The sequence below is a fragment of the Hemicordylus capensis genome, chromosome 7 (assembly GCF_027244095.1).
Source record: "Hemicordylus capensis ecotype Gifberg chromosome 7, rHemCap1.1.pri, whole genome shotgun sequence".
Taxonomy (NCBI): Eukaryota; Metazoa; Chordata; class Lepidosauria; order Squamata; family Cordylidae; genus Hemicordylus; species Hemicordylus capensis.
Window position 1 is genome coordinate 25,573,433 of NC_069663.1, and position 22,462 is coordinate 25,595,894.

At 52.0% G+C, this 22,462-nt stretch overlaps 1 protein-coding gene and 1 long non-coding RNA gene across 2 annotated transcripts; one reads left to right on the forward strand and one right to left on the reverse strand.

Annotated features, from left to right (window-relative positions):
- Positions 1-230: 230 nt before the first annotated feature.
- Positions 231-2,894, reverse strand: LOC128333353 (uncharacterized). The gene is made up of 3 exons (XR_008310923.1): positions 2,792-2,894; positions 1,845-1,954; positions 231-558 (listed from the first exon to the last, which is right to left on the reverse strand). It is a non-coding gene; the product is annotated as an uncharacterized LOC128333353 (long non-coding RNA).
- Positions 2,895-11,615: 8,721 nt separating this feature from the next.
- On the forward strand, positions 11,616-20,964 carry LOC128332528 (gap junction delta-2 protein-like). The gene is made up of 3 exons (XM_053266858.1): positions 11,616-12,030; positions 16,295-16,763; positions 19,961-20,964. Exons 1-3 carry the CDS (start codon positions 11,960-11,962, stop codon positions 20,321-20,323), a joined length of 903 nt encoding a protein of 300 aa, XP_053122833.1. The 5' UTR covers positions 11,616-11,959; the 3' UTR covers positions 20,324-20,964.
- Positions 20,965-22,462: the final 1,498 nt, after the last annotated feature.

Genomic DNA, 22,462 nt, shown 5'->3' on the forward strand with positions numbered 1-22,462 from the left:
TCCCTCTTGGAGGTCCCTCTCAGCATGCATTGAGAGGGACCCCACAGAGGTATGCATGCAAAGTGGCTCTGTGCTGTGAGTCGATGTATTGTGTCCCACCCCACAGTCTTGAAATTATACAGGCCCCCTCTCCACCACCTCCATCTTAATTTTGCTACTTCATAATCCCCACACTTCGGGACACAAAGTGTAAATTGCCAGTTTTTAATGAAGATGTTTGCCTGGTGCCAGTTGGTTCTGAAGCACAGTCTTTCTCCTATTTATTTCAATCATTTTTACACAGCAATTCCGTGATAGAGTAACTGGTGAGCCAGACTGGTCAGTGCTCAGAACCCTTTCCCCATTTTGCCTTTGGTGTGGCCGCATTTGACCAAGTCCTCCTGCCTCTCCTTGTTCTCTTTCCCAGTCTCCAGGTATGTGGGGCCGTCGGGGTTTAGCGTGCCGGGGGCTGACTGCCTGGGCTATCTTGGCGAGGTGATGAAATCGCCCCCTTTCCTGGCGACAAACTCCTCCAAGCGAAAGCGGCGGGTGCTTTTCTCCCGGGCCCAGGTGCACGAGCTGGAGAAGAGATTTGAGCTGCAGAAATACTTGACTGCTCCGGAGCGTGAACACTTGGCCACCGTCACCCGCCTCACTCCCAACCAGGTAAAGATCTGGTTCCAGAACCATCGCTACAAGATGAAGAAGCAATCCAAGCATCCGGACTCCAAGGCCAGTCCAGGGCAGGGAGGTCACCAGGCCTGCGACAGTAGCGTGGCTTCTCACCCAGGGGGCTACGGCTTTGCTGAATCCCAGGTGGAGGAGAAGCTCCTGATGGGGGCTTCTTATCACCTCCCTGGACTTGTGCAAAGTAGTCTCCCAAACTCCCAGCATCTGTCTCCCAGTCCCAGCCCCAGCACCGACCCTCAATCTGGCATAAAAGCTCTCAAGAGTGGCCTGATATTTGGCAAGCTATGGTAGCCCATAAATAGGGACCACACTGAAGGAGCAAGTTTGGACCACCTCTTGTTGCTGCAGGAAGCCATGCTGAGTTACCAGCATCTAAGGAAAGAAATAGCCTTATCTTGGACCAACAGTATCCAGAGGATAAACGCCTTCCACGTGCCTTATCATGCCATTGCACAGGCGTCAGAAAATCAAAAATGTCTCAAGATTGGCAATAAAACCCAAGGCTTCCAGGGCTTTTCAGCACGAAACACTCACCATGGTGCCAGCTGGGCTTTGTGCATGTGTCTCTTTGCCTTCCATCACCCATCGATCCCAACATCCCGTCTCCAACGAGGGATGCTTGGAAGGAGCCCTTTAAGAAGCCTTGGAGAAGGCAATGACAGTGTGATATCTATCTGCTGCTGTTCAGCCCTGGCTTGCACTTTTGGAGCATTAAAGTTTAATTCTCTCTCCTTTGACTAACAGCCAATCCATCTACTTGAGTGATGTCAAGAAAACAGGAGTCACACATCATGCTTCTTTGAGTCATGTACACAAAGCTTTCTATTTTTTCTAGTGAGAGCCCACCAAATGCTGGGTATCTTTGACATCTGCAAACGGCCCAATCTGTTATTGAGAACTTAGAATTTTTGAGCATGCAAGGGGAGGTCAGAGGGAAAGAATGGGCCTGCTGTCTGCTGCTGTCACAAAAGCTCCCAACTCTGCATGGAGAACCTTTTCCTTATTGCTGTTCCTGGGCTTGGGAGGCCATTGGTGGTGGGGCTGTCTCTCAGTGGAAAGGCCACAGAGCCTCCACACCAGGTCTAGTACCTGCCCTTCCCACTTAGCTTTGTGACAGTCTTTCTCCTGCTTCCACTTGGAGAAGCAGTTCAGGGGGAAGAGATGGGAAGACTCACATGCTTGCTCACAAACTGGCACTGCATTATAGGAGAGGGGTGTCCAGCCTTTGGCCACTGCAGCGAGGATGATGGGAATTGGAGTCCAACAACATCTGGTTTTGGAAAATCTTTGGGATAAGTTTGGGAAATCTTACTTTAGAAGGTTGCCTAGATCCACCTAATATCAAGAGCATTATCAAGCTGGGTTTTATTTCCCTAACCCACCCATCTCCCTGCATTTTACTTGATAGGTATAAGTTGTGCAGACCTATTACTACGACGACTACTACTTTGAATATTTGTATACCTCTCTTCAACCAAAGTTCACGAAGTGGTTTTCAAAGAAAAATACATAAATGAAATGGTCCCCGGTCCCCAAAGGGCTCACAATATCAAAAGAAACATAAGGCAGATACCAGCAGCAGCCACTGGAGGGATGCTGTGCTGGGGTTGGATAGGGCCAGTTGCTTTCCCCCAAGAGAGTGGTGATATCACCACTTTAAAAGGTGTCCCTTCCTCAGTCAGCACAGGTTAGTTAGCACGGGTCTCACTCAGATAGACTCGGCATAGACCAATGCCGAGTCTCAAGAATTCCTCATGAAACACGATCTTAATTGCTTAAAACAATTTATTCCTAATTGGGTTTAATTATTACGTAATTGTTAAAACAGTTCAAGGGCTAATATTGTTATGGCACTGAGAAGAGCTTTCCAGAATGGGCATTGTCTTGGATTTTGTTATACAATGCTATGACCAAGAGGAAAGTGTGGAGGGGTAACTATGATCCTGGATGATGCTATTCCAGTGCATTATGGACAGTTTCTCTTTCTCAATAAATTTGTTTGCAGACCAGAACAGCATCTCAAAAAGTACATGTTTAAACATTAGCGCCCTTGTTCACATTCTTTTGAACCAAAAACAGATGGTGCGTCAGAACTGTTCCAGTGGAAAGGCGCAATACTCACTTTGGGTACAGTCACGTTTCGTTGGTATGACAACATTGTTCAGTTGTTCAGTTGTCCCATTTCCAAAGAATGGGAGGCCACGTCCCTACCCCAAGTGGCTAACAATCTAGATAACAATAACAACAACAACTTTATTTGTTGGCTGCCCCATGACAATTATTCTCTGGATGGTTCACAAAGTAGAACACTCAAACAATAACTGAATAAAACATACAATTAAAAGTACTTCAGTACAAAATAAAGTTGCAATAAATACAAGAACATTAAAAAAAACTTTTTAAATGTTTTTAAAAGATTGTGATACAAGGAAGATAACAGAATGGGAGGAAAGGAGGCGGGAATAAATTGGAATACTATGCAGTTATTTGGGTTACACCTTTGTAAAGGGATTAAGGATTCAAAGAAAAGATGGGTTTTAAAAAAGGATTTGAATTTGCTAAGAAAGAGATGAGGCATCACTCAGGTGTACTCAGGAAAAAGGGGCAGCAAGGGAGGAAGGGCTGAAGGAGATGGGGACCTTTGGAGGGCTGAGGGTGGGAGAGCTGGCGGAGCAAAGGTCCCCAGCAGGATATGAGAGCCAGAAATGAATGAGGGGGAAGACACAGAGGGCTTTAAAGGCAAGGATGAAGAGTGGCGCCCCCCAAGAATCGGAGTCCTCGGTGACCACCTGGGTCTGCTCAGTGGATAAGCCGGCCCTGGATATGTGTCCTGTGTAGAAGGCCTTTTAATTAAGCTCCATTCTTTAATGGAGGCTCCAGCCCCAGCACTTAATTGCCTGCTCAGAAAGTACCCAGGGGCAACTACATGGCCTCCGTGGCCACTGCCACATCCGCCAGCATTTCTCTGCTCAGTCAATATTTGGCTGGCTTCTGTCCCAAGACCTGGGCGTTCTTTGTTGACTTCTAGAATGATTTGGCACCAGCTGCATTGTGCAAATATCTGTTCAGAACTTCATGGTGACGATGTCTGGGCTATTAAGAATCACTGGGCAAATATGTACCCAAGCAGGAAAGGGGGTGCATATTTCGACCCCAGCTGCTCCGAATGCAGCCTCACCTTACAGATTGGAGGAAATCTCTTTGCTCTGAAGTGCTACCTTGTGCAAGAAGGTAAAATTGGCATCAGATGTTTCTTAGCCTCTCTCAGTGCCTACCACTGCATGGGAAGGCGGAGGAGTTAAGAGCTAAACCCAGCAGACCTTACTTAGTTTAAGCCAGAGTTCAGACCCTTGCCACCAAGTAACCACCACCAGCCCTGTCCACCTGGGGTTAGGAGAAAGTGCTTGCAGATTGGAGGAGGCAGCTGTCAAGTAAGCCTCAACCTTCCTCAGAACCTTTCACTTTTTAATTTAACCACTGTGTGCTCACAGTCTAACTCCTATCTCCAGCCACAGTAAGGGATGTTCTACTTTTGGGTTAACCCTAACCCTTTATAAAAAGGTTGCTGTACACAGAAATGTCAGAGGGACAGATTCCAGCCCAGCCTTTCCCCGGCCTTGCTAGTGCACTGTATTTACCCAAATAGGAGAAAAATCAGAAATGACCCCCACACACACCACTTTAAAGATTACAGGCTAAATACAGGTTGTACCTGTCTGCCCAAAAGGAAGGACTCTGAATTTAAGATGACCCCCCCAAATATCTAACATCAATGAACTGGCGGGGGAGGGGGACACCTAGTCTTGGATTCAAGTACATATGGTATCTGCAGCAGATCAGCGGACTCTGCTTTTGTGGGTTTTTTTTAAATGGCGGAAACATTCACACATGGATCGGGGTGCTGGGAGTACACCCCAGTTCTCATCTGTGAAGTGCTCGAGGGTATGGCAGAGAGGCATGTTTCATTGTTAAAAACCAAGATGGTTCTCAGAGTGCAAAACTAGTAAGCTGAGCAGAAGACAGAGCTTCTCCTGAGGATTAATCACACGTGATCGGAAGCACACAGGTGGGCTCATCCACACATGCCAGCCCTCCCTAAATGCCACCCCCACACACACACCTTTGCTTCTGTCATCCTTTGTGACCAGCTAGCCTCCAGAAGTGCCGCTTTCCCCTCCTGGCCTAACCCCAAAGCACCCCTGCACTCCTCAAGAATGCAATGAGCTCATTTCGCTTAGATCTCCAAGTGCCTCCGTCAATATTGACTGCCCTCTCTGCCCTCACCTCCACCCCCAGGTCCCTCTTCTTCTTGGAAGGTACTTGGGAGGAGAAACCAGTTCCCCAGGTGGCGCCAGCAGGGACGACAGGCCTTGTTGATTCTTTCCCTCTCTGGCTGAGATGAAGGGCACCCAGTTGTTTGAAGCCAGGGAAATTTGGACAGGAAACAGCCCCCAGCATCATTAGCAGGAGAGGTGTGGAGGATGGGCAGGTGTCCATCTCCCAACTCCATCCCACCTTCATTTCTCTGCCAGACATGTCAGGGGAGTTGGACTTGGACATGGGTTCAAGAAGGGCCGCCTTTGCCCAGGACTTGGATCAACGGTGATCTCTCCTCCTCCATTTCCCTCTCTGCAAAATGAAGCCTTCAAGACTTTGCGTTCAAGGAAAAAGGTCAAACACCCTCTGCTGCTTCCCCGGTCTCCAAGAGTGCCCCATGAGGCTGCTAATTGTTTTAAAACCAAAGGAGCCACCATGAGAGATCCTAATCACGGATTCCTCCATTCATGTCTCATTTGGCCCACAGTTCCTTCCCTGCCTTTCTTCCATCATGGAGCTAAAGTGGTATCTGTGGGGTTCCCCAGTGGACAGGCACTGACTCGACTTCAATCTATTACTTAGGGGCCGGGGCCGGGGCCGGGGCCGGGGCCGTAGCTCAGTAGTAGGGCATCTGCTTTGCATGCAGAAGGTCCCAGGTTCAATCCCTGGCAGCATCTCCAAGTAGGGCTGGGAAAGACTCCTGCTGGAAACACTGAAGAAGTTGCTGCCAGTCAGTGTACACAATCCTGAGCTAGGTGGACCAATGGTCTGACTCAGTGGAAGGCACTTTCCTATGTTCTTAATTTCAGCACAATGGCAGTCATAGAGAAGAACGTTTCTGATGGGGTAGCGGCTCCTTCTCTTGCTTTTCAAGGAGGCATTTGGCCTCTTCCACAGGAAACCACTGCGAAATCAGTGACCACTCTCCTCCAACCTCAGAAAGATAGGCTCCCAGCCAACAAACATGGCAGCCTTGGTCCGCTCGCTGCGGCCAGCTGGCTCAGACAGTGGCACACCACTACTGCAGTCGTTAAGCAAACAGCACTGCTGTGTACCTGGGTCTCCAAGACACAGCGTTCCAGAAGAGTTAATCAAAAGGTTATCGTTCAGAGGCAGAACATCAGCCTCTTTGGAAACAGATTTTCATTGTTTTCCCTGCTCTGCATGCCTACAAGCCTTTGACCTCATCTTGTAGGAGCAGGCATGAATTATCTCCTTTGCCAAGCAGGGTCTGCCCTGGTTTGCATTTGGATGGCTGACTACATGTGAGCACTGTAAGATATTCCCCTGAGGGCACGGGTTCTCAAACCTGGTCCCTAGATGTTGTTTGACTACAACTCCCATCATCCTCAGCCACAGTGGCCTTGGTCTACACTGATTGGCAGTGGCTTTCCAAGGTTTCAGGCAGGAGTCTCCCCCAGCCCTAACTGGAGATGCTGCCAGGGACTGAACCTGGAACCTTCTGCATGCAAGCAAGCAGATGCTCCGCCACTGCTTGCATGCAGATGGGACGGCCCCATACACCTAAGGGGAATATCCTGCAGTGCTCACATGTAGTCTCTCATCCAAATGCAAACCAAGGTTGGGCCCTGCTGGATTCTTGCTTGCTCCCAGAAGACCAGCTCTCCTACCAGCGGATCCCAAGATCAGGAGGAATCTATCTGGGCTGTGTGGCAACAGTGTCCCAGCTGTTCAGAAACAGCCTGTGGGTCCCTCTTTGGATCAGCAGCCCTGGAGGGACACAGAGCAAACAAACCAGCGCTTGACCGAGTTGAAGCTCAGAGGCGCCCGATGGCTACTGAGCTCCCCGGGACAAAGAGGACAGGCTCCGCTTGGAAAGAGGGCAGCACGGCCTCGCTGGCTGCTTGGCCCCGACCTTCCCTGGGGTCACCCCAAAGCATTTCCCTACGTGCACCTCTTTACCTTCTCATACACAAGCGGATGGTGGTGGCCGTTTGCTCCTGTAGCGATAAGGTTACAATTTCACGGGGGAGAACAGCGCCATGGGCATTGCTGGGACTCACATCCCAGAAAAGGAGGATGGGGGTGTGTCTCTCAGACCCTGACTCACCGACACCGTCCCCCCCCCCCGCCGCCCCCTGCATTCTGCTTCCTTCCCCAGGTGACCTCCTTCCCCATTTCTTGGGTGCCCTCCTGGTTTCACCGCATCATGCCATATCTCCGCCACGGTTGCCATCTGATTAGGAAAGATGAAAGCCTGTTTTGAATTTCCAAATTCACGCTCCCTCCAGCTCTCTCTCCTCCCCTGAGGCAAACTCAAGCCTCTTTCCAGCCACCCGGGTGGCCCTGGGTCCCTTGGATATCCAGGGCACTTCAGGTTCACAGGCAGGAGGGCAGGAGTGGGGAGGAAGGAAAATAATATATCTAATCCTTCCCTTGCCCTTGCGAACTTGCTTGGCAAACGGCTCAGAGCCCACCCAATGAGAGCCTGAGAGCTGGGTCACGTCAGGCCCCAGCAACCGGCCCGCCACCTTGCCGTCTCCATAGCAACAGTTGCTTAGGAACTCCGGCGGCAACAGCATCACACGGGGAGGTGGCTGAGGTGGGCTTCCCCAGACAGCCTCATGGCAATGGTCCGCCAAGCCAAACACAGAGGACCTGCTGTGTCTTATGGCCTAGCGGAAGCTCTGGCATCAATCCTGCACCCTGGTGACAACCGCCCTGAGCCAGCTCAGAAGGGCGGTATAAAAATCGAATGAATGAATGAATGAATGAATGAATGAATGAATAAATAAATAAATAAATAAATACCTGGGGGTCCCAGTCCCACACAAGGCTCTGGTCCCCAGGGGGCAACTAATATGTAAAATGAACGGCCGCCACCCCCTTCTGCATTAGAGATGAGTAGGGGTCCCAAATAACATCTCGGCCTGAGCCAGGCAAGGGCGTCCGATGGGTCTTCTTATACCACACTCCACATCACCTTTTGGCAGAGCACTTGGTTTTAGTCAGTTAACAAACAAAAGACAGTAACGCTACTAACGGATACTGTCATATTACTACATTCCCATAATCGGATATTACCAGGGAGAACGCCTCCTTCAGCATGATCCCCGCTGCACAGTGAGGTCACCGAGAGAGGTCCGTCTCCATCTACCGGAGGCTCGTAGCCGCTCCTGGGCTGGGGAATGCGCTCCCTCTAGACATGCGCGTGGTTGAACATCTTTACCTGCCTGCAAAAGTGCCCTTAAGACAGTATTTTTTTTAAAGCCAGGCTTTTAGTCCTCTCTGAATATTTTAAATTTTAATTGCTGTCTAAATTTTTTGATTGCTGCCATTTCTGAATGTTTCAAATTTGTTAATTGCTGTTTTTAAGAGTTGGTTTTGTTTGTTTTTGTGAACTTGCTGGAGCCTTTGGAGTCAGGTGGTATATACATTAAATAATCAATCAATCATCACATTTCCTCCTCCTCCTCCTCCTCCCTCCGTCTTTCTCCCCAACTTCTTTCAGTCAACTTTCCGCTTCGGCTGCCACGTCTCCCTGTCAATCGCTCCACTCTCCCAAACTCCCGTCTCCCTCCTGGTCCTTCAACTGGCCCTTCAGAATCCACCCAACGTGAGCCCAATAAACGGGTCCCATCCCGCCTCAGCAGCCTGAGAGGTCTCGGTAGGGTCACAGCTTGTGCAGGCTGGCCACAGGAAACAGAAATGTGGGCACCCAAACCAGTGGCAGCCTTGTGACTCACAAATATTAGACATAGGAGCCATGCTCTATGCTATGGGGCCTGCTCTAAGCATGCACCCATAAATGAGCATTTGGAAGCAGGTGCTGGCCAGTGCAGTGTAATGGTTAGTGTTGGACTAGGACTGAGGAGACCCGAGTTCAAATCCCCACTCAGCCATGGAACTCACTCAGGGACTCTAGGCCAGTCACTTCTCTCACAGTCTAACCTACCTCACAGGGTTGTTGTGAGGATAAACATAACCATGTGCCCCACTCTGGGGTCCTTGGAGAAAGAGCAGGATAGAAATGTAAAAATAACTAACTGAACAAACAAACAAAAGAAATAGAAGTTGCAACCATGAAACAGATTTAGGGTGGAGTTGGACCCTACCCAAACTGACTTCCTAAACAGCAAATTAATCAGGCTGGGTTAAAGCGTCTGGGTCTCTTTAATATGGCACTTTCCCCCCTTGATACAGAAATTAATCTCTGGAGCCTGGGAAAACGTGCATTTTTCATAAGGTATGGATGGTGAAATGAGCCTACAAAGCCACTGGGTGGGGCTACGGATCAGTTTCTGACGGAGCCAAGATGCACCCCCTGCATCATTCAGGGCTCCTTGGCAAGACTGGATGAGGCAGGCGCTGGGAGGAGGGAGAAGAAGAGGGAGGTGCGTGGGAGGGTGGATGGATCAGAAGAACAGGCGGATGGGGGGCAGGAGCGCCAACCTTCTCTTTGTTTACTGTGCCCTGGAAGACGCTGCCTGGCAGGCCGACCTTCAGCAGCCCAACAACCAGGAGTCTGGTGGCAACTCCATCGCTGGCAGGCAGACTGATGGAAGCTTCCACGGACTGGAGCCAGGATTAGCCCGCGAAGCTTTTCTTGGCATGAAGAGAAACAATGGGAAATCCCAAGCCTTAGCAAAGCGTGGGCAATTCTAACACAGACAAGTGGCGGATGGACTGTCCAGTCCCATGCAGGGAGGGAGGCTGGGAGCCCCTTGGGCTAGAGGAAGCAGCCTGGTTCCGAGTCAGATGATCCATCCATTTAGTTCAGTATGGTCTACAAACACTGACTGGCAGCAGTTCTTCAAGGTTCCGGGTAGGAGTCGCGCCCTACCTGGAGATACCAGGGATTGATTGATTGATGTATTGTTAAATTTCTATATTGCCTTTCATTAAAACAATCTCAAGGCAGTTCACACAAAACTTAAAACAAGACTACAAATATATCACACAATTAAGATATTAGCTAAAATCTAAAAATACAGAGCTAATTAAAAGATGCAGCCACAGAGAAGGCCCTGTCCTGCGTGCATGACAACCGGGCCTCCCTCATTGTCGGCACCTGGAGCACACACACCCCTGATGACCTCAGCAAGTGGGCAGCAACTCTTGGGAGCAGGCTGTCTCTCAGGTATCCCGGGCCCAAACCAGTAAGAGCTTTAAAGGTCAAAACCAGCACCTTGAATTGGACACAGAAACAGGTTGGCAGTCAGTGCATCTCTTTCAAAATGGGTGTGATGTGATCCAGATCAAATCCTAGCTGTCACATGTTGTACTAGCTGCAGTTTCCGGATAGTCTTCAAGGGGGGAGAGCTGGACTTGTGGTAGTGAGTATGAATGGTCTCCTTTGCTAAGCAGGGCCTGCCTTGGTTTGCATTTGGATGGGAAACTACCTGTGAATGCTGTAAGATACACCCCATAGAGGATGGGGAAGCAGCTCAGGCCCAGGCAGAGCACCTGCAGGCCTGCATGCTGGAAGTCCCAGGTTCGATCCCTGGCAGCATCTCCAGGTAAGGCTGGGTGAGACTCCTGCCTGAAAGCTTGCAGTTCTGCTGCCAGTCAGTGCTGACCATCCTGTGCTAGATGGGCGGGGGGGGGAGGGAGGGAGAGAGAGAGAGAACACCCCTTGCCGCAATACAGAAGGTTTCGCTGTGCAAGCTGGGGGCTCTGCAAGGTTTCCTCTGGCAGCACCGCAATACACACGTGGGCGCACGCGGGGGGGGGGGGCAGCAGCAGAAATCCTGCCAGGCACTGCCGCCCGCAGGTCCCTCCTCCCAGCCAGATGCCAATCGATAGGCGATCGTGTGGTGCTGGAGCGAGCAGAGGGGAGCTCCTCAGCGTGTGAGAGAGACTGCAGCGGCGGAGGCTGCTGAAATATTGCTTGCCAGGGATGTGCAGGTTCAGCAGTAGTCCTCCTGGCGCTGCTGTCCATGTGCCCACACAGCAACATTGCAGCAATAGCGCCGTTTGCATAATGATGAAGAGTAACACAGTGTGTATATCACTGATGCATGAGTGAAGTGACAACATACTGTCTTTTGAGCGCCTAATTATATATGCACACACTGAGGTTAACTTTTTAAAAGTCTATGGCTCAGGAGTAGCTGGATCCCTGGGGATGCTTGCTTCCCCCCCTTTTTTTTAACCGGGATGTAGCGCACATGTCTATGTTTGGGCGGGGGGGGGTTTCCAAGACACCAGTGATCTGGAGCGCACTTGGTTGCGGGCATCCAGCAACAAGCTCTTAGCCAAGGCTCAGCCCGCCTCCCCCGACGGAAACTGGGGAAAGGGGGGAAACTGCACCCCCCGCCCGCAGGCAGTAGCAGGTGCGGAGAAAGCCGGCCCTGCACCACACCGGGGAGCGCGCGCACCGCACGCCTGGCCTGCCGGCGCGCTGCTGCTGCTGCTGCTGCTGCATGTGGCGGCGGGGTCCCCCTCGCCTCGCCCTGCCTGCTCGCGCCCCGGCGCCCGGCTGACACCGCCGCCCGTTCCCGTCTTGGAGCTGCCAGATCCCCCTTGGAGGGCAAGGCGGCGAGGGAGGGCGACGCCGCCGCCGCCGCCACCGCTCTCTCCGGGCACTGGCGGCGATTAAAGGCTGGGGGCGGGGAGGGCAGCGGCGGCGGCGAGGCGCGCGCGCACACACACACCCGCCACCTGCTCCCCTCCGCCGCCGCTGGTGGGTCCTCCTGCGCGTAATCCTCCTCCTCCCGCCTCGGCGGCGCCCTTGAGAGCAGCCCAGGTGGACGGCGGCGCAGAGGGGCTCCCCGGCGGCAGAAGCAGCAGCCGCCGCCGCCGCCTGGCGAGGAGGATGAAGCCGGCGGGGCGCTCTCCTCGCCCGGATGCCCCAGCCCGCCCCAGCTGCGCCGCTTCCCGCAGATGATGGAGAGACCGGGCCAGCTCTGAGCGGCGGCGGCGGCGGCAGCGGCGCGGGGCACCGGGTGGCCGCGGCAACCATCCCTCGGCGGAGCACTCGGATGCGGGGAGACCCGTCCAGCCCGGAGCGATGGGAGAGTGGACCATTTTGGAAAGGCTGCTGGAGGCTGCGGTGCAACAGCATTCCACGATGATAGGGAGGTGGGTGAGCAAGCGCCGGGATGCGGATGCGGATGCGGCGGCGGCGGCGGGGGCTTCCTCCACCACCACCCCTCCCGCGTGGCATGGGGGCCAGCCGCTTAGGGCAACTTGCTGGAGGATGGCGGGGCGGGCGCAGAGGAGAGGAAGCCTCGCATCCCCAGAGGGATAGGAGAGTCCAGCCCTCCCGCTTGCACGGGAAGGGGGTCCCGGCTGGGCCAGCCCGGCCCGGACGCCTGGGTCTCGGCTCCAGCCGCCAAGGAGCGAGCGAGCGAGCGAGCGCGGCGTCAGTGCCGGTGCGTGCCAGAGACCCGAGGGTGACCCCTGCTGAGGACGGCCGGGCTGCGGCTGGGCAGAAGAGGGAATTTCGGCAAGTGCCACTTGTCGAGGGGAGAAAAGGTGCATTTGCTAAGATTCCCCCTTCGATACAGCCGGAGAGAGGCGCCGCAGGGATCCTGCCGTGCTTTGCTTCTGGCCAGCACCAGAGGCTTGGGCTCTTCTCTCCCTCGCTCTCCAAGTGGGGCTGGCCGTTTGGGATTCTTCTTCCCCACAGGGTGGAAAGGGCACTTCTGGAAGGGGGAGGATTCCTTGGACGGGCATAGGTAGGGGTGTGTGCGCGCGTGCACGAGCATGTGTCTACACACACACACACACACCGGACCCCTAGCTTCACCCTCTGGCTCTGGCATTCGAGTAGGGTGTAATGGTTAGAGAGGCAGCCAAGGGATCCTAAAAGCCAGGATCCCTGCTTCCCTTTGCCTCCCCCCCACCCGGGGAAGTGGAGTGCTTGTATGTGGGAAGAGGAAGTCCAACACACGCCAAAAATGGATTTGCCCCATCCTGATGCCTGGCTTTGAGCTCAGCCCTTTTCAACCAGGGCATGTGGCCAGGTGGGGGAAGAGGGCAGGGGCAGCCCCCCCCCAACACTTCGATTGAGGAAGATTGGACTGATACACAGAATTGCCCCAGGCATATTAAACAGTGCCACTCAGGTACAAGTTTTAAGCACAGAAAAGGTCCCTGCCCCAAGAACTTAGATGCTTCACCTACAGGGGAGGCAAGGGAAGGAGGAGTTGGTAAGGGGCAGAGGCACCCCCCCTCTACATGAATATGGAGTGGGGGGGAGACACCCACCTTAAAATGTATTTGAGCACAAACAAAGCATCGCCTCTTTGAAAGAAGGAACCACAACTAGTCCTCCCCCCCCCCCCGCATACCTAGGATCTTCCAAGTCAGATGCCCAGATAAGAGAGAGGTACAGAGACTCAGAATTAAGAAGCTGAGCACAGCAAGTATGGAAATGGGGTGTATAGGCTGACCCCCTCCAAAAGGAAGTCAAAAAGGGAGGGAGGGAGGGGATGAAAAAGAGGTGGGGGGGGCGGGGAGGGAGACAGAGAAAGTGCTTGCAGGCTGCTGGGTCCAGGCAGCTGAACAAGCCAAGCCTTCTTGAGAGGGGACAAAGGAGTGGGCAGCAAACAGCCTATAGGAAGGAGAAGGTGGATGGAGGTGGGATGGGCCGATGCCGAGCTGGCTGGATGCAGGGGCGGGGGAAGGATGGATGGATGGATGCAACCTTTACACCGCTTTTAATGCACAAGAGCTGCCAGCTTGGCCAGGCAAGTGGTCCATTCATGCCAACATCCACTCTTCACAGCAACCAGTCCTAGACCCTGCAGAGGAAGGCCCCCTCCTCTGTCCACCCTGTCTCAACTTCTAGTTTTGGTCTCTTTTGCCCTATCTTAGTTTGCCTTCCTTTATTCTTCTTACACTCTCCCTTGGCTTTTTTTGGCATCCTCTTCCTCTATACACCCAAGACTATGGCTCTCCATTCTTTCTCCTCTTCAGCACCTAGGAAGTCTCCCTTTGTCCTGATAGATGCTCTACCCTCTCTCATTTTCAAACAGTGCCCCCCACCCCCAATCTTTAAAAAACAAACTCTGAGAGTTGTTGTGGCATAAGCTTTCATGGAGCAGACAGATGAAGTGTGATCCCCAGTTGGCAGAGATTATATATTACACACACACACACACACACACACACACACACAGGGGGGGAAAGGGTAAACCATGGGGTCAAAGGCCAAGCCTGTGGCATTTCCAAGCAAAGCTCAAATGGATGTAATGCAGACAGTGTGACCATAAACAACTAGTCACTGGTGACAACACTAACTTCCTAGCTTTGATGAGCTAATTTAAATCCCTGAAACCAGACAGCAAACCTTGGTTCCACTGAGTCCCAGCCATATACAATCAAACTTGCTGATAAATTGTAATCCAGCAATTTCAGGCCGCAATCTCCCTTTGAAGCTTTGCAGTTGTCGGTTTGTACTTTTGATGTTTGAACAGGGCCAAAGTCATGACTAAGCACCAGTGAAATCAGTGAAAGACACATTCGTCATGATTGAAAGAAGTCCCATTAATTTCAGTGGGCTTTAGTCATGACTAAGTCTGCCCAGTAGTAATACTGTCATCAACAACATCTCTGGTCAACCAGTTTCAGAGTCGCTTGGCCCAGAGGGAATTCAGCAAATTGTGGTGCACTCAAGCCAGTTTTTTGCTTCTGGTAGACAAGTTTGAGTCACCCTGAGGAAGGTGGGGTGTGACTCCCACCGTGGCCTTCTTCCTCCCTCCAGTTCAGGGCTTCAGACCAAGTTCCACCAGAACTCCAAATTGTTACAAGAACCAGGAACACATATACACTCTGACACCTGCCCACACAACACATTTCCGGTGTGAAATGAAAGCCAGGAATAGAAATGAGAGAGGAAAGGAAGACATGCAAGCAGAGAACTTTTGTGTCTCTGGGTGCACTGAGGACAGGTACTTTCCTTCTGACTGTTCCTCAGATTTGCCTCCCTCCATCTCTAACCAATGTAATCTCCCCACCAACCTCCATTCTTTGAGTAGGAAAAATACGTTTCTAGGACTTAAATCAGAGGTAGGTTTCCGCTCCAGAACTTATCTTTGGTGCCAGAATCTGTCCTCTGCCTTAAGACTGGATACCCCTAATGGGCATTCACCACCCAATGGCATGATTTATAGGCAGGGCAGACTTCCTGTACCTCTCTTTGGAAATTATGCGCAGAAAATATAAGCTCGGTAGAGTTGGATTTTCCCAAACTACCAGCACTATCATATTGCCTTCTCCTCAAATGTGAAACCAGAGAAATATAACCTTCACCCCACCAGCTTTCTGAAACCACTAGGCCATGCCATCCACTGAAAGCTTGCAATTGAATCCAGGGGTCCTAGTTCAGAGCCTGCACACACCCCACCCCCAACATTAAGGGTTGCCAATTGTCAGGTATTTTAACTTCCCATTCAGTAATTTAGCCTCAGGTTGGGGTTCAGGTCTTCTCTTTCATAAGCCAGGTACTCTGACACGGGGACTGATTCTATTCTTTTCTCTGGGACCCACAAGAGGGTTCTTGCCCTCTCACCTGCCATGCTTGGCCCCCACCCAGCAACCTGCTCTTGCCCCCAACTCTGGCTTCTCAGCTAGGTTTAATACCCACATCCACACTCACTGCTTTGTCTGGGAACTGCCTGGTGACAGATCGGGCTGGATGCTTTTCCTGATGAGGACATGCTCAGCCGCCGCTCACAATCTCAAGGGCTTTCTTCATGGTTCTTCTCCTCACTGTGTCCTACTTGGGAGCCAAACACCACTGACTGTTAGCATTGGTCACTTCCTCACCCTGGGTCTCCCGGGTGTATTTCAAGTGAGCACATTCATAGGAATATAGGAAAGTTAGCTTATACTGAGACCGTTAGTCCATCCTTTGGGGACGCAGGGATGCATCTTATTTATTTTTTGTTTCTTTGTTTAAACCACCCTGAGCCATTTTTGGAAGGGCGGTATAGAAATAGAATTAATTAATTAGAATAACAACAACAATACCCTGATTGGCAGCAGCTTCTCCAAGGTTTCAGGCAGGAGTTTCCCCCAGTCCTACCTGGAGATGTGGCCGCTAAGAGTCGTCACCAACTTGATGGCACTTAATCAAATCAATCACCTGGAGATGCATGAAAGCAAATGCTCTACCACTGAGCGAAAGGCCGCATGCATGGGTCTCCCATCCGGGCACTGACCACACCAAGACCTGCTTAGCTGCAGCAAGGTGGCTCTGTTTCAAGGTGGCTGTACTCTGTGAAGCCCCCATGAAAGGCTTCACATGTCTAAACCTACAACTGGGCAAGTCCAGAAATGACAAGGAACGGGGAAGCTCAGCCTCTCACCTCTCTCTCTCTCCTCTCTCCTCTCCTAGGATCCTGCTGACAGTGGTGGTGATCTTCCGCATTCTGATTGTGGCCATCGTGGGCGAGACGGTTTACGAGGACGAGCAGACCATGTTCATGTGCAACACGCTGCAGCCGGGCTGCAACCAGGCCTGCTATGACAAAGCCTTCCCCATCTCACACATCCGCTACTGGGTGTTCCAGATCATCTTGGTGTGCACACCCAGCCTCTGCTTCATCACCTACTCTGTGCACCAGTCGGCCAAGCAGCGGGACCGGAGGTACTCCTTCCTCTACCCGCTGCTGGAGAAGGACTGCATCCGCGATGGGAAGAAGGTGAAGAACGTGAACGGCATTTTGGTGCAGAACCCCGATGGCTCATCCAAGGAGGAGCCCGACTGCCTGGAGGTGAAGGAGATTCCCAGCACCCCCATGAGGCCCCCCAAGAGCTCCAAGGTCAAGCGCCAGGAGGGTATCTCCCGCTTCTACATCATCCAGGTCAGTCCTTGGCAGATCTGGGAGAGGAGAGACTCCGCCAAATGGCTGGAGGTTTCTCTTTTGCTGATTATACGCCTCAATTCTCCACTCGCACCCCAGCATTAAGATGTGGGATAATTAGCTGAGCAACAGCACTCCCAAGATAGATGTAGGGGCTGTGAAAGAGAAGGAACTGATGTAAGCCAGCTCTGTGATGCTGCGACCCCCAAGGCCAAGGCCATTCTAGGTGATATCAAGAGGAGCAGGCGCCTAAGGGATTTTGCCCCACACACAATCTAGCAAAATGTGCCCAGGTATTGCTCTAGTTTCTATAGCATACTTGTTTGGAAGGAGGGGTTGAGACCCAAGAGGCAGATAGCCATACTGTGGAGAAAATGTCTGGAGTCCACTTTCCCCAGGACCTGCAGTGCTACAGCAGATAATCTCACACTGATTCAGAGTGCCAGTCACTTGCACCCCACAAGTTCAGGGAGGGAGAGGAGGCAAGCCAGTCCATCAGGGTTAGGAGGATCAGCAGGGGTGGAGATCAGTGTCCCCTGTAAGAGGGATTCCCAGATGTTATTGACTACAACTCCCAGAATCCCCAGCCAATGGCCATTGCAGCTGGGGATTGTGGGAGTTGTAGTCAACATCTGGGAATCCCTCTTACAGGGGACACTGGTGGAGATACTGGCATTGTTACCCCTATACAGCAATAACCTTTCAAACCAACCAGCCACCCCAGATTACCAGCCACATCTCTAGAATAATGCACTACTTGTTTTTTTGTGAGGTTGAGAAGACTATCTTCTTGCTACCTTATTATCATGCCGTTCCTGTTCGTTTCAACATAGTTCACACCGGAGAGCTTTCCTGTGTATTGTGCCTCATGGCACTCTGTCTCCCCCTTAATTATTGGCACCCCAGACATCCCACATTGCTTCAGGGTAGGGCTAACATTTCAATGGAGCTCTTTCCAGTCCTTTGGGCCCCAAGTTAATAGCGGCTGCATGTGGGGCTAATCTCAGCACTAACCCATCTAGAGGCAGCTCTGGCTGAAACCACAGTTAGGCCCCAATTATAAGAGCAGTTCAGCAAAGAATTAAGCTGTCCTGGGTGGGTTGGGGGACTCTGGGGTCACTTGCCTGGTATTCCCCACCCCACCCAGGCTCCCTCCCTCTCTCACACGATCTTGCAGAAGCCATTTTCTTCCTTGCAAGTTAAACTCTTACACAGTGATGTTGTGCCTTAACATTTAAGGCCACCTGGGCCAGGCAGAATGGCTTTGCAAGTCACATCTGGGCCACTGCTCACCAGCCGGGCTGCTCCTACATGAAAACATCCATTTGGCCCCTGCCAAAACGTTTTGGATGCCTCTGAACATTCAGCCGGCCTGGGTGCGGTGCTCCTCGCTCGTCCACTGTTTTGTTCCCAGTAGACACCTGGCTCTCTGCACTCAGTCCAGCAAGAACCTGATGCAGGTAGGAGGAGGACAGTAGAGATGCTCAGCCTGAGAGAAAGCAGTAGGTCTTTATTTTATTGTTCAATGTATATACTGCCTCTCATAAGAACCTAACCTAAGGCAGTATATACATCTTGGGAGTTTTGCACAGCAGGCAGTGACATGGGATTGGCTCTCCAGGGTCACCTTCTGAATCCAGAGCTCTAAACAAGCATGTCTAGGGCTGGGCAAGGAGTCATCATCCTCCTCCTCCTCCCTGGGACACACCCTTCAAAGATGGAGTAACCAGCTGTTCTGGTCATATTTATGTTGAAAGGCAGAGCATACATCTGAAAATAAAATGTGACAATGGCTAGAACTGCCTAAAAGTCCCCCCCAAAAAAACCAGTGGGGCAGAACGCAGGGAACCAGTGCCTGACCCACAGGGCTGCCATTTCAAGCCCCACAGCATCCATGTCCACTCTTGAAATCTCCTACTGTTTAGTCCCAAATGCCAAGAGTCCTATTCACAGGATGGCTTTCCTTCATGATGCTTTGACCCTCCAAAGTCCCACGTCCACCTTTTCCATTATGGGTTCCCTCAGTATAGCAGTGCCCACCCCTGCATCCTCTTTGAACCCCCTTTGCCTTCTATCATTCAGCAAGACCCCTGCCATCTTCTTCACCTACCAACCCCCTCCAGCCAGGTGTAACTTCTGCGGCTTGGACACCACAATGATTGTGGAAGTGGTCCTTCCCTGGCTGTTTGGACAAAGAGGGAACTAGACAGAAGGGCAAGGATGTTTTCAGGCACTCCCAATATTTGATGGTGTGTTAGATAAATGCAAGGTTGGAGGTGGGAAGCTTGCTCATCTGTCAAGCCCCAGCTGGGTAGGAGGAGCACACCCCACCCAGATTCTATCCCCAACTTTAGAATGAGGTGGGGGGGACCTTTCTACCCAGGCAGGGGTGGTAACAAGAGGATAGCCAAAAGCAGGCAAAGGCATGAAGCTGAACTCAAGTTAAAAGAGCAGGAAGCAGAGAAGAAAAATCAGGACCAGGAACAGCTCCGCGATTGCAGAGAAGTTGCTTCTACAAGGCTGAGAACTAAATCTAAGCCAAATATCCCGCGGCAGACCTTGACAGTTAACCAAAGCCTACAGGCTGGTGGAGGTTCGCATGGGCTTTTAGAATATCGCTCTGAAAGCCCTGCACCCCTACAACCGCTTAGTAGCTGCCCAGAGCACCTTTCGGTATCCCTAGGTGGGGTTCATAGCAGAGCTTTGGGAATTAAGCAACCTCCACTAATGTGGTGGGAGTTCAAGAATCACTGAATCCTCTTCCTCCTGGGAAGTCAACAGACTTCATCTGAATTTGGGGGCACACGATACCTCTGGATTTCCCTGTGTGTACACCTCATTGCATAGGTCCACAACTGTAACATTTTCTCTCTAGTTCACAGGTCCAACCCCATGCCTGATTTTTTTCTTCTTCCCCTACTTCATACCAGTATAGTTAACAATATGCTTAAAACCCCCCGCAAATAAGACTGCAGATCCAAACAAATTACAAGAAAAGGCTACTCAAACACCAGCTCAATTGCAAAATCAATTTTAAAAATACCTGAATCGCCATTTACAAGCAATTCAATCCAATAACAAAGCGTGTTTTGTTTTGTTTTTTAAAGAAAGCGTATGAGCAGCCTTATGCCAGCTAGGCCACACGGGCCGGCCGGCCAACCAAACAGGTAAACCTCTCCTCCCCTTCCCTGCTCCAGGTGGTTTTCCGCAATGCCTTGGAGATCGGTTTCCTGGCAGGACAGTATTTTCTCTACGGGTTCAATGTGCCAGCCATCTTTGAGTGTGACCGTTACCCTTGCGTCAAAGAGGTGGAGTGCTATGTGTCCCGTCCCACTGAGAAGACCGTCTTCCTGGTCTTCATGTTTGCTGTGAGTGGGATCTGCGTCCTCCTCAACTTGGCTGAGCTCAACCACCTTGGCTGGCGCAAGATCAAGACGGCCATCCGGGGCGTGCAGGCCAGGCGGAAATCCATCTGTGAGGTGCGCAAGAAGGACCTCTCCTCGTTGGCCCAAGTGCCTACGCTCGGACGGACACAGTCGAGCGAATCTGCCTATGTCTGAGCATGTTTGATTCCGCGGGGAAAGGAGGCTCGGCGCGTTTGGTGTCGCCAATGCAAAAACCATCGACTGAACTGACCACAATACCTCCAAGGTTAACGATGCAATATTCAGCGGGTGCTTTCCACAACCTCCCCTCTTTTTCAGAGGACGGGGCATCACATTTGCTTTAAGGGCTGATTGGGGACATCCAGCCCCTCAGGAGCCAGGTGGCAGGATCGGGGAGAGCAGAGGCCTGTTCCATCTCCTCCTCCTCCCGCTCCCCCTGCATCCGGCTCCTGCGTAAAAACTTCTCTACACACTTAATGGTGCAAGCAAAAGGGTGGGGTTCGTGGAAACTTCTGCCTTTGACGCCTTTAAAATGGACCAGGTGATGAAAATGCATGAACCAGCAGGATGGCTTTCAGGGGGAAGGGCGGGGTCTGCTGCTGCTGGTTTTTTGGGTTTTTGTTTTGTTTGTTTGTTTGTTTAAAGCAAACAATAGGGGTGGGAGAAGAGAAGGGAGGAAGGGCTTCCTGCATTCTCTCTTGCACGGCTGCCGTGATGTAAATACTTAATGAGCAAATGTGATTTTTTAAAAAATGAACAAAAACCAAAAAACACAAACCCATAAGGTATGCAATTAAAAAGGAATGTTTTCTTCATTTTTCTGGTGGCTTCTCTGTTTGGGTAATGGGAGGTGTGTGTTGGGGGGGTGCGGGTGAGGGGAGGAACAGGCACATTTCCCTGGCTGTCACTGCAAGGTTCCCCTTTCAGCTCTGAGGATGCATTCTCAGTCCGGTCTGGGGGCTTGTAGGGTGCCCCCACTTTCTTTTCTGCAGGCCCCAATTCCATCCCTGTAAGAGCAGCCTGAGAAACAGAAGTAAAAGCTCTACCCTTATGACCATCTATGTACTAAATCTGTAATACTGTACAAATTAAAACATCAAGCAAACAAGAGCTTCACTTGCATTGCCGCCATGATAGGAGAAACTTTGTAGGCTCAGCGCCTGCACACCAGGCTGCTCTTTGAGACACAGAACTAGTTATGGGGGGGGGGGGGAGCCGGCAGCTCAATGCATTGCTTATTTTATTGTTAGATTTCATTCTTAAAAAATCTCAAGTTGGTTATCTCAACAGTCCCCGTCCATCATCAACCCGGCTGCAGAGGCCCTCCTATTCCCAACCCCTTTTGCAGCCTCTCGATTCCAACTTTGGTCTCCCTTTCCCACTCCCAGCTTGCTGGAAGCAATGTGCCCAGGCGTCTAGGCCCAAGAGGCACTGCAAAGCGCGGAGCCTTCTCTCCCGCCCCCCTTCTCTGCAGGGGCATGCGCAGGCGCACCCCCCCCTCCTGCCACTGTCAGCTGCACTGGCCTTTCATCCCTTAATCTGTTCTCTCAAGCAGGGGTGGGGGTTAACTGGGCACCATCTGGCTGGCCCGGCCCCTGCGAGGGAAGAGAGTGGCGCAAGATCTCTCCGGGTGTCAGAAGGCCCCACGGAAGAGCCCAGGAGACCTCCCGGACTCACAGAGAGGAAAGCCAGCAACCTCGGCTCCCCTCTGCTGCTTCCTCCCGCTCAGAGCCCAAGCAAGGAGTGCTCCGGACAGCCACCCTGGCGAGCCGCTCCGCTCGGTTTGCTAATCCACCCCTTCCTGCACCCATCCCCTAAGCGGCTCTTGTGCAGCCCCCTCTGCTCAGCACCCCCCCCTTACCTCCTGTGGTGCACTTCAAGCCTAAACTCCCCCTAAGCTTCTTTGATGTCCCCACCAGATGAGCAAAGGAGTTCAGGCAAAAAGAGAAGGAGCTTAGCTGGCCGAGGAGCTGGGTCTGCATGCCTGCGCGGCAGCATTCAACTCAGGTGCTCTGGGCCCCATTGGCGACTAGTCACCTGTGGCCGCCACTCCTCATGCCCACATTTGGGTGGTGCCGCTTCCCCCACCCCACCCCACCCCCCCAGATATGACCTCTTCCGTTAAGCACTTGGCCAAAACTCCAAAGCCTTCCTCGCTGACTGCAACACTGCAACATGAAAATGCCTCTGCTCACATCCAGCCCTCGCGGCAGCGGCTTCACTGCAGAAACAGACGCGGGAGACGCCAGGCAACTCATATCAGAAGCTGCTTAAAGCCGAACCAGACCCATCAGTACGGGCTACCCTGGCTGG